This window comes from Carassius auratus, chromosome 11 (genome assembly GCF_003368295.1).
Source record: "Carassius auratus strain Wakin chromosome 11, ASM336829v1, whole genome shotgun sequence".
NCBI classification, from domain to species: Eukaryota; Metazoa; Chordata; class Actinopteri; order Cypriniformes; family Cyprinidae; genus Carassius; species Carassius auratus.
The window spans coordinates 11,020,453-11,033,174 of NC_039253.1; the positions used below are offsets into that span (position 1 = coordinate 11,020,453).

Here is a 12,722-nt window from a genome sequence, read left to right on the forward strand (position 1 = left end):
GCCATTGCACACTCATTAGACCCAGGGGTCGCTCTTTGGACCTTCTTGTTAAAGTCTTCACGCCTGGCTTGTTTATTTGGGTGGCGAGAAGATTTGCATTCTGCAGATGAAAAGATTTCCATATTTCTCTCAAAATGCAGTTTAGACTCAGATACTCGAGGTGAACGTCTTCTATTCATCTTTCTTGCTCTCTAATGAGCTGTGCCATGCCTGGACCAGAATGTCAACTTTGCAATTCATAATTGTGGCTGCCCACCGAAGACAATCGGAAGAGTTGTCTTCAAAGAGTCACACTTTTGTGAGTGTCTACTACTTAACCATGGACATTGATTTAAACACACAGCCTTAAAGGGATGGTTCGGCCTAAAATAAAAATCCTGTCATCATAGACCCTGGTCAGGTTAGGCAAAGCATAGCACATTTCATACACAATGGTAATTCAAAGTGCTTTACTCAAAAGGAAGTAAAATAATCATACAAAATAATCAAAAACTTTAAAATGATTTAAATATTTATTTAAAATTAACTTAAAAATAGAAAATGATTATATATAAAATACAGAGCAATTAGTTTTGGACATAGCACAGTGCTCATTCAATAAATGCACAGCTAAACAGATGAGTTTTGAGTCTGGATTTAAATGGTGGCTAATGTTTTAGCACATCTGATCTCTTCTGAAAGCTGATTTCAACTGCAATCAACATAATGACTAAAACTGGACTCCCGTTGTTTTGTGTGAACCCTTGTTATTTCTAACTGACTCGATCCAATTATCTGATTGGTCTGTTAGGATTATACTGAATATTTACTCACCGTCATGTCATTCCAAAAAGACTTTCTTTATTCTGTGGAAAATAAAATAAATACATATTATTGTCCACAAATAACATTGGACCCCATTGACTTCCAATGTACAGACGGAAATACAAGACTACATGACAATTTAAGAATTAGAAATGCGGGAAATGACATGTAGAGCATTGTTTGTATCTCTTTTAGGTAATCGTAACAGATTACAGGATTGATAATGGTGTGTTTTGTTTGCCTTTTTCAGCAAACAAATGAGCATCACATTAATTAAGTGGTCTAGCTTCTTTCTTCTTCTTCTTTGTTTTATTTTTATTTTTTAGTACAGCAACTGCGGTTCTATCACGTCATTTGTTGGTCTTATCCATTAATCATTCATAAAATCGCATACATTTTTTATGATGACAAAAATAAACAAAACGATTGTTTTCTAATTGTCATTGTTCTCTCGGAGCCATTTGTCATCATTTGTACTGTTTCAGCCTTATGAAAGTAAATTTGAAGACTAAACAAAGCAGAACGTCGATGATTCATGCCATCGGGTTCCACTCCACATTGGCTTCATTGTCGTATCTGCTTTTCAAGGCAAAGATAAAGTCAGAATGGGGTTTCTATTCCCCTTAGGGGACCAAAAGCTCTAGTTTTATGGTTATTTCTTGTCTTCGTGTCTTAAAATTGCCATTTAAAAGTTGCAATTACTTCACAGGCAGTCTAAAATCTCAACAATAAAGAGCTTGGGCGTTGTAGCATCCCAGGAGGTGTAATTAAATCGTTTTTCACATTAAGTAATTGCTCCAACATGCCACAGAGTACATTTTGGAGCTGGTGTGTCCAGTTTCAGGTGCAGGCAGCGCAGCGGGGTGGAGGAGGTGCCAAACAAGTAGGATGAGTACAGGTGAGCCAGGAAGCAGCTTATGCTAATTTGTCAACATGAGAGGAAATCCTCCTTAGAGCCGAACTCGTGAGAGGGAGACGGAGCTACATGGGAACCTATTAGATATCCAATTCTCCTGTCAGCCACCTCACTGGGGGAGAGAACGAGGGAGAGTGTGTAGCTGCGATGGTGGACACACAGGGATTCCATTCGAACCCAGCCCTGCAAGGTAAATGTTTATATTGCCACCCCTCTTTGTAATGAGCGTGGAGGTTGGTTTTCTCACTGCCCTGTTTGAATGGGCGCTTCCGCAGGTGCATGTCTGTTAGCCTCACGCAGAGAACCACTTCCAGTGGCTTTGTTGAGGGATTCTCTTGGGTTTTCTTAGGTGTTGTTCATTAGGTGAGTTGGTACAGGACATGAATCAAGAGAGCAGTTGTATTTCAGTTTCTCTTATGATGCAGAAGCATCATAGGTGGATGGTGTTGGCATGTTTGCTCATTGTTTAAATTAAAACATAATGTGATTCAGCTTACCATCTTGGGTTTGATGTGAAAAGCAAATATCTTTTTATTTGCTTTATGTCTCCATAAGGGTTCTGTCAACACAAACCTCATGTTGGTGGTTGTTTATGTACTTGTGGCTGCTAAATACATTTATGAGAGCAACACGTGGATACCAGGGCTAAAAGCAAATAAAAAGTTACTGCCTGCTTTTGTGGATTTTGAAAACCAGTAGGCCAGTTTTTATTACCTCTCTCTCCATCGCTTGCATTCAAACCAGGTAGCTCATTAATTCAGGCCTCTTAACCTCAAAGGTGGACAATAGTGGAAATGTGTGTGTGTCTTTTGCTGTTTAAAAGTCAGGTCACCTTGTCCACACTTGTTATTTTGATGAAACACACTCGTCTTCCTGTCCAGCCCTAAAGGTCAGAGGTCATAAGGTGTACGCCTGATCAGTTTTAGCAAGAATATTAATTCCTTGTGTGACGGTCTATGCCATGAGGATGACTCTTCTGATTTGAATCATCTGCGTATCTATATTTAGTCCCCTTTTTTGTGATCAGGAACAGACGTATAGCCAGTGGTGGCGAAGCGATGACCCATCCTTGCCCTTGCATTCCACCTGCTGACACACTGCTTTAAAGACCACCTCATCCTACCCTTTTGTTCACCCCTTCCTTTTGAAATGTGATCTTTTGAATATCAAAAGCAGAGAGGAAACCAATGCTCCATCCTTGTATCTAAACCCTGGTGGGACATCCTTTGTTATCTGTCCTCAGAACTGTTGTTCATTGGCCATTGATAAGCGCTGCTCAGAACACCTTTGGTTTACAAAGGCGTGCAGAAATATACCTCACTTGTGTGCAATGGATTCAACTCGGTCAGCACATGGCAAAAAAGGATGGAGGCTTACATGCTGACCTTCTTGGTTCCACAGAAAGAGACTTTCCTCCATAGTAAAAAAGTTATATTTTTAAATGCGTTTATTTTGTACTAAGTATAGTTTAAATCTGCATATTTACTGACATATCGCTTGAGACTTACTGGTGTAAATATTCTAGTTAAACTTAATTTAGAGTACTACTTGTTCACAATGCACATTTCTTAATGTGTTTAATGTTACTGTTGATGAGGATTGTATGATCTTTGAACTTTGATCTTTAAACACAGGATATTTAAAGTGTCCCTGAAGTATACATGCACTAGTTCCACAATCAAATATACTTAAGTATATCTTCCGTCGGACTTAAAGTGCATTAAGTACAAAATTTGTTGTTCCAATTTAGCACACTTTAAATATTCCAGTTTAATATACTAATGTAAGTTAGTACTGTAATGCAAGTTACTGTAATGCTAGTTTAAAAATAGTTTTATTAACCATATGAATTACTTTTTATATAAATGTATAACATATAATGTTTCAACATAATCATTTATGTATTAAAATAGCTTATATTTGAATCAATTATTGCATTTGGCATTCAGGGTTTACAATGCAGTGTTATATTTTATATTTAATTTTCTTTATAGCATTAAAAAGCAAATTATGAATGTTAAATGCATATCATACACTCCATATACTTAAAAAAATATATAATACATTTATAATTTATTCACTATTAACGTTACTACAAGCCATCTAATAGCAGATGTTTGTTTAGTTCTTGTCAGTAAATGCTTCTCCTTTTGTGAAATTACTTAATCATCAGTTTTACGTTGGACTTGGCTGAAATTTTCCATTTGTCACTTCCTTTCTTCAGGACATATCTCTTATTTTGTCATCTGATGTGTATTTAGCCCAGTATTTGTCCTGTCTTGTTTGGCTCAGTGCGTCCGTCTCCATTGGAGATCATTTTTCGGGCTGTGCATTATCACCACAATAGGCGCCCAAAACAACCTGACTCAATTCCCACCATGTCACCGCACATTTTCTCGCTCCGCTCTCCTGCGGGGGATCAAACAGGGAGAAACATTCCCTTCAGACCAGTTGTAGTTGGGACAGGTCTTGGCAGGACAAATGCGATGGTGTCTACTATTTCAATAGAGCTGCTGTAAATGGTTGTTTGTTACATTTCAGTTAAGCTCTTTGCATGAATCTTCAACGTGACACTTCCCAACTGTCGTTTTGAGCGCCTGATGATAATCCGTCAACCGTCAGAAGGAGAAATAATGTATCTCTCAAACCTTTTTTGCAGATGAAAAATTCTCCAAGGGTTCGTAACGGATTTGTCAGGTCTGTAATGGATTTTGAAACCAAAAGAAGTTACCACGAGACATGGAGATGAAACGCAAACAATCTTTCAGCCATGCGAGTGTGAGGAACGTATCCCCCATCCATAAAAGAAACGTTAAACTGCTTTTAGCTGCATTCTTCCTATATTTCTAGCAACTCTGTTCACAGTACATAAATTTAAGTACCGGTAGATATGACAAGTGAAGAGTGCTTCAGTTGGAATAATCTGCTCAGAACTAATCTGTGTATTCGCAGAACCTACCTGCACTGTTTTAACATCTGAGGCATGGAGGTCATTTTCCTTGTATAGGTGTCAGTGAAGAGCTCAAAGATGTTTTAATGAATAGACATTTAAATGCCTGAGCTCACCTGTTCAGAGGAAGGCAAAGAACGGTTTGGCCCTGCTCAATTTGTAAGCTAAATAAATGTAACCGAGAGCATTCCACTAAAAAAAAAATCTCTGTGTTTTGACTGTACAGAAGGTAGACTGTGCTCTCCGTCTCTGGCTGTTGAACAAAGTAATTTTTTCCTTTGGCAGATTCAATTCATTCATCATTACTACTTTATTTGATTTGCTTTCTCACTCTGGGTGACCCGGTTCATCCACATGCATCAACTGGTCAATGTGATGCAAGTGTAGAAGTGAGTCACAGGTGGTTCAGGGTGTTCATAAGTTGCCCTTAACATTACATTTCTAGAGTCTTTTATTTTTGCATTTGTGGTTCACCTAAGTGGCAGTTAAATTTACTGAAATGCTGTAAATATAATCTCAAAATGCATGACTGATCAGACTGAAATCAATAAATTATACTTTATTCTATAAAATAAACATAAATAGATCATCCATAAATAAAACTTTGATGAAAATTGACTTACTCTAAACCATCCAACATTTAGATTTCATTGGAACAGATTTAGAGAAATTTGGATTTACATTACTTGCTCAACAATAGGTGCCCTCAGACTAAGGGCCCTATTTTAACGATCTAAGTGCATTGTATAAAACACAAGTGCACTCAGGGCGTGTCCAAATACACTTTTGCTAGTTTAACGAAGAGGAAAATGTTCGGCGTGCCCGGGCGCATGGCCTAAACAGGTTGTCCCTATTCTCTTAATGAGTAATGAGTGTTTTTTGGGCGTAACGTGCAATAAACCTAAGTCTTATATCCCATCCCCTTTAAAAGACAGTTGTGTTCGCACAATGGTGTGTTCACTATTTACATGGCGGAATGTAATTTTTTTAAATATTTGTGTGCTGCTGCATGTCCCTTTATGTGTAATAAGCAAAGTGTATGCGTGTTGTGCTGAATTTTGGCTTTGAATGGAGCAACTGGTTGAAATCTTTTTTCATGGCTAAAAAAAAAATTGAGACATTTTTGTCACCCTATTTTGAGAATAATCCGCTTCCCTCCTGGAAATATTAGATTTTTCAAGCAGCTATCTTTGCTTATTGGCTCTCTTTTGAGCCACTCACCTGTGCCATGAATGCCATGTGACAGAAAAATGATGTTATGACAATTAAGCATGCTAGTGTAGCAGGGACTTATACTTCACAAACACCCATTTAATGCACGCCCAAAAAAAAAAGAAAAGAAAAGAAAAAGAAAACCTTGCCAGTTCACTGCTGTTACACAAATTCATGGCATGCATAAATTTGTGGATGTGCTTCTGCCTGGATTGTAAAATGCTTGAGATGGAAGTGAAGTCTTGGCTTTCCACTAGCAGATTTATGAATGTGTCAGGAGAGACTGCATCACCGGCTATGACATGCTTGGTTGCTAATAGTGCTGGGGGTGTTGGGGTTGTCAGAAAGCAGGTTTGCCATTGGTTTCGGAACAGACCTTGAAAAAGATTCGGCTCCTAACAAAACAGAAGGAGCCCACATTAAGTATGTCATAATGAGGAGATTTTATGTCTGAAGCTGCACGGATAGTACAAGCACACCATGTATCTTTATTATGATGCTTTTTTCTCGGCAAATCTCAGCATTTTGAAGCGGCCATACGTCAGATTCTAAGTTGAAGCTGTAGGATGATGTTAGAAAATCTTTCAGAACCTACTAATATCAGAACTGGAAAAGAAAAAGGAACAGTGAGATTTTTTGTTAATTTAATTCAAGTGACTCAACACAAGTTGGATGACATAAAAATGGCACTGCACAAGTGCCTGGACAACGCATCTTTCTTTTTATAAATAAAAACCATTAAACAGACAATGATTGTCATCAAGTTATTTTATTGTCCAAACAGACTGTGTGTTGTTCAGGGCTAATTTGCTGGCCAACTTGGCCCTGACTGGTGTACTGCATCTACCTGTCTTTGACATGCATGATTTCTTCTTGAAAAAACCTTGAAAGTATTGCTGAAAGTATTGCCCCCCCCACACACACAATTCTGTCTAAAAATAAACAAAACTCTCACTTAACACAAGTAGTATATTTAATAGCCATATTCTCATCTGATTGAAGACTAAATTATTTAAATATGAAGCTGTTCTGGGATATTAAAAAAAAAAAAAATATATATATATATATACTGTATATATACTACCATTCACAAACTTTTGTTTATTCAATACAAACAGGTGTTTAATATTCTAGCCTACATCTTAAAATTGTGTAAGACCACTAACATTATTAAAACCCCACATTTTAGCATTATTACAGTACTGTAGAATATTTGGGAAAGTGATTGTGCCTTTAATCTTAGAATTAAACATGATTTCTATTTTAAGCAGAGCTTCTGCATCCCGGCTGAATAACACAACTAAGCACAAACTCTTTTTTTTTTTAGGTAGGAACTTATTTACATACAGCGCTTGACATTAAAGGGGGGGGGGGGGTGTGAAATGCTATTTCATGCATACTGAGTTTTTTACACTGTTAAAGAGTTGGATTCCCATGCTAAACATGGACAAAGTTTCAAAAATTAAGTTGTACGTTTGAAGGAGTATTTCTGTTCCAAAAATACTCCTTCCGGTTTGTCACAAGTTTCGGAAAGTTTGTAAAAGATGGAGCTTAATTTCCTTATATGGGTCCTAAGGGCACTTCTGCTGGAAAAGCGCATGCTCCCGTATAGCAGAGCAATTCACTGATCAGAGTGAGACCGAATTGTCACAAAAGAAGTGTGTTTTTGGTTGCCAGGGCAAGACAACCCTGCACAGATTACCAAAAAAAAAAAAAAAACAGCATTAAGGGACCAGTGGATGGAGTTTATTTTTACAGAGCATCAACGGAGTTGTGCAAGTGTTTGTGTTTGTTTCCTGCATTTCGAAGATGCTTTTTTTACAAACAAGGACCAGTTTGACGCCGGATTTGCGTATCGTTTATTTCTTAAGGATAATGCAGTCCCAATGAAAAAGGGTCACGATCGTGTGTTGGAACCGCAGGCGGTGAGTAAAACTGCTGTGCTGTGTTGTTAACTTAGCTATCGGTGCGTAAGCACATCAAGTAAAAAACATGTGATGTTGTCATCCAACTGCACTTCCTACATGTACAGCTTTAAAAAAAAAAAGACGACATAAAGTGGAACTTAGTCATTTTCCAAAACCGCTAAGCAAATATATACAGTTTCAATACATACCACATAGAGACGTCCTGCTGTAGTCGTTGCTGCTGCTTCTCTTGTTCAATTTCATCCTCGGGATCTGATTCTGGATCATAAATAAACGGTTGAATCTGACTGTTAGCCATGGTTTGTTTTGGAAGATGTTTTTTTCCTCACAGTAATGTCACAGCTTCCAGACGCCCTCAATGCAAAAGCCTACTCGCGCTCGTGATTCTTTAGCTCCGCCCACACGTCACGTCATTCAGGAACAAACACCAAGTTGCTACGAGACTATCAGTTAGACAAAATGTCATTTATCCAGTGTGTTTGAGTTTGTTAAACCCCGCACTGAAAACACCTCTTAAGCACACAGAATAATGCAAGTAGGCATTTTTAATTGTTTATTAATTTTGGTAATTGTGGTTTTGAACGTTTATGTAATCGTGGCATCCATAATTGTAATCGCAATTAGAAATTAAACTAATTGTGCAACCCTAGAGCTCAGTATTTTTATATGATCTCAAAAGAAAAGATGAATGATCCTGTCATGACATGGGTCTTTTCCAGTAACGTTACCTCATTAATATTCATGATCCAAATGTTATGAATTGATGGCTTGTGCTGATGTTCTTGAATTATTTTTCCTTGTAAACATTTTGAAGTTTGACATCCAGTATCAAGCTAGTTTTACCTTTTACTCAGATATATTTGCATTGCTTTTTTAGTATTTATTAATAATAAATCCAGACAGTCTAATCTGTAGACCAGGGATAGGCAACTTCGGTCCTGGAGGGCCACTATCCTGAAGAATTTAGCTCCAACCCTAATTAAACACTGCAGGATAGTGCCCCTCCAGGAACGGAGTTGCCTATCCCTGCTGTAGACCTAAATTGTGGAAACTGATATTTTAACATGTTAACATTTAAGATTCAGTTATAATAAAATGTATAAAGCTATGGTAATGCCATTCTGTCATATGTGCTATAATTGTCCATTTCACAATTAGTCCATTAGCCAGTGTAAATTAATCAGTCGCAATGTTTTTTGTTGTTTTCTTTCACTCAATTCCTGAGCATGGATGAACCATGGATTGGTGGTACACTTTAGCATCACTTTGTCCTTAGATCTGTCGGAAACTTGGGAAAAAAAGCCTTTTATGTATGACAACAAATGATTTAGAGGAGAAATAATGAGGAGATATAGTGGACCATTTTATGTATTTATTTATTTATAAAATATCAGAAATACCAGACACACACTTGGCCTAATGCTCTGGTTTTAGGTGACCCTTTCTCGTGCAGCTCTGTTATGAGAAGAAAGCATCAACCAGACACTTTTATTTATCCCTTCTGTAGTGGATGTGCTCTTGTTTGGTGAACTCACAGCTGCCTTCCCAGAAACCCACCTTCAGCCTATAATTATCATCCCAGACAGCTTTTTCAGACCGAATTATAATTATAACCGTGTTTTTTTTTTTTTTTTTTTTTTTTTCTGAGCTATTGGTGCACCTTATATTTGAGATCACATCTTCAGAACACATACAATTAAAATAGCCCATTTTCTTTGTAATTACAGTAATTCATGAATATTTGTCTTTCAGTTGTTTGCCTGTAAATAGTGAAACAACAGTTCAATATAAATGTACTCTGAGATCAATGACGAGGCATTAGCAGAGAAATACACAACTGGATGTGACACTGCTTTGTATTTAGGCTACTGTATTACAGCACTGAGCGGGTTGGTCAGAGTTAAAATGTAGGAACTTGATGCTTTTCAATTCGTAAGTGTGAATTTGAGTTGAATTATTCACACCCTCCAGGATGTTGGATTGGAATTTGGATTGGAATGACAGGAAGAGAAATGTGCAGAATTCTTATTCAATGAAATTCAAAACACAACAGAACCATTTAATTAGTTCAATGTGTTTTTTTTTAAGTATTAATTTTGCAAATTGATTTCTAGTTCCCTTGCATTTTTAACCCTTGCATACTTATGCATATTCATCCAGTTTATTAAAAAATGTAAAATTTTCCCATTAAGGTGTGAAATTGTTTTATATTACATGTACACAGTAAATGTTCTATTAGTTTTAATATAATACCTGTAAATTGATGAACCTTATATAATTCAAAAATGCATTAAATTAATTTCTTAAGAAATGAAGTTCACCACCACCAGTACACCCAGATTTATGGTTGATGTTTTGAAAAAAAAAAAAGGAGAGAGAGAAAAATACGAATTCCGTAAAGCACAGAACAAACATGACTGACCTATATTAATGCTGGTAGAAAAGACTTTAAATGTTCACTAATTCCTCTGGGGCTTTACCTTTGCTTTTATCAGATCTTTGTTCACAGTCTGACATTATCAGAAGTGATTATCCCCTGCCATCCAGTTTGAATAGTCCAAATGATTAGATTTAAGCTGTTGTGGAAGGCTTTTATATAATGTGCATAAATAATGTCAGTTTTTTTCCCCCGTAAGCTGCTTTCGTAAGAAAGGAACTTCTAAGAGCATACATGGGATCTAAATATATATATAATAAAGCCCTGTTTCGATCTGTTGTATAATGTAATGACAAACATTAATGGTTTATTAAGTAATGTATATGTGTGATCTTCAAAGATGGACTGTAGCTAATATATTATTGGAGTGAGGAAGGCTCTGGCCTTGGCACAAATAAATGAAGGTGACCATTATAGCCAAAGTCTTTTCTCATATCAACCTGTTTAATAGAAATATGGGTCATCTCACTCAATTTTCTAGTCTCTCTGAAATGTGTTTCCAAACTCTAGTCTTGAAGGGCATTGGGAAAAATATGTCATGTGGAGCTCAACAGGCAAAAATTTTAACCGAATTTGTTGAGTGCAAAAACCCAGTGAGCTGCATTCATAGAAAGCATTTTAAGGCGTTGGGTTGTATGTTAGCCAGTGCTGTATTGAAATTTTTGTAAAAAAAAAAAAAAAAAACACATTATCACTCTGCTGCTTCACAGGCACAAAAACACCATCTTTGTAAGTTATATTGACATGCTATTATAATTTGCATTAATATGTTGAATTTTTATTTATTATTAATTAATCTTTTTTTCTCAGTTTTGATTTATTTTAGTGAATCAAGTTCAACTAAATGAAAATGTATTTTATTTCAGTTACTGTTTATTTTATTTCAAGTAATGAAAATTATATATATATATATATATATATATATATATAACTTTCATATTTAGTTTCAGTATAATATACAAACTCTTCTGTGCATATTTACTGTATGTCTATTGCACAAATCTTCAACAATTTTATATTAGCTTGGAATATTCTTGCTTAAGAATAGACACGGCCTTTAACTACAGCTGTTTTAATTGTCCTAACAATTTAAATATCCAATGTTCTATTCCTCCACAAGCTCTTTTCTTGCTCAATAATTGATCATATAACTTGGCATGGATGTCATGTAGATATTAAAGACACTGGCTCATGTTAAATTGTTCAGCTCCTGCTTGCATTTTTTAAAGTAACTTATTGAACTTAACGGTTTACTGTCATGTGATGATTCCTGAGCTGTCAGCTGTTATTGTTTTTGTGCGCCTTGCACACTTCACTAAAAGCCAGCTGATTGTATTGTCTGGCACGGAGAACAGACATCAGCCCATAATTAAAGATGACATGGATTTTCAGAAGCATTTTTACATGGAATTTGTTGATGGTCCCCAAAACTTCAGCCAGATTGTCAATGATCCCTAGTCTTAGAGCTTCATTGAGTGGTGAACACTGCCTTTTTGATGTGTGCATTGAACTGAAAGGCCAAAAAGTCTAAAGCTTTTACTATGAATGACAAAACATTGATTTTTTATATATATTTTTTATAGCAGAGTAAACCAGAGGGTATTTATTCAGTGTGGAAGGAGAAAATCTGATTATATTACAGCAAGCCAAAATTTGAAGACTTGCTAAAACATTCAGAGACAGACAACAAAGTAAAACTAGGATAAACACTGGCAGACGTTTTACTAGATTGAGTTTCAATTAATATGACAAACTTGTTTCTTGTCAAGTGTCTTGACTAGCTAAACCCCAAGTTAAAATTATTCCAAAGGTGTTGGACATGTAATTGAAAGTAGCCTACTTTTCTTATTGAGACATAGCTTCGCTTTTATAAAACTGTGAGAGATGTGTTTGTGATGTTTGAGTTGAGGGAGGCTAAAGGACTGCAAAGGTTATTTGAAAACTACCTTTATTTTTGTAGTTCGGCTAGGTGATACTATTAGAGAAACGGCATACCAAAGGTTTAATGTGAAAGTGGTGTAAGGAGTGAAGATGGCAGGTCCTTGAGGAATCACAGGTGACCTCTGACTCGAATCTGCCGGTTGTCAGGTATCTTTATTCTTTATTTAGTCTTGAGCAATAGAAGCTTTGAAATGTCAACCCCACGCAAATTTTCCATCTGGGCGGGGGATGATTGACAATGTCTGCGTGGGAAAATGTGTCTCCCCTCATATTTTGAGCAGGATCGTTTAAAATGCTGGGAAAGGACAGGGCTTATCTTCGCCAACACCTGTGCGTGGCCTGCTTAAGCATTCAGGATTTCACACCTAAATTTGTGACAATGCTATTCGTTGTGCTTTAAGAGCTTGCTAAAGAGGTCAGATACAAACCCTGTTTTGGCATGGTGTCAGGCTTTTTATTTATTTATAAAAAAAAAGAAATAAAAAAAAATCATTTTATTTGTAAACCTTTTCCTCTCCTGAAAGAAGACTGCTT

General features: G+C 36.5%; 1 protein-coding gene across 1 annotated transcript in view; it reads left to right on the forward strand.

Annotated features, from left to right (window-relative positions):
- The first annotated feature begins 1,455 nt into the window (after positions 1–1,455).
- Positions 1,456–12,722, forward strand: part of LOC113110587 (inactive N-acetylated-alpha-linked acidic dipeptidase-like protein 2) — a 131,393-nt gene continuing 120,126 nt past the window's right edge. The window contains exon 1 of the mRNA XM_026274712.1: positions 1,456–1,910. Within this exon, the coding sequence (XP_026130497.1) occupies positions 1,868–1,910 (43 nt within the window). The 5' untranslated portion in view covers positions 1,456–1,867. The remainder of the gene's footprint in view (positions 1,911–12,722) is intronic.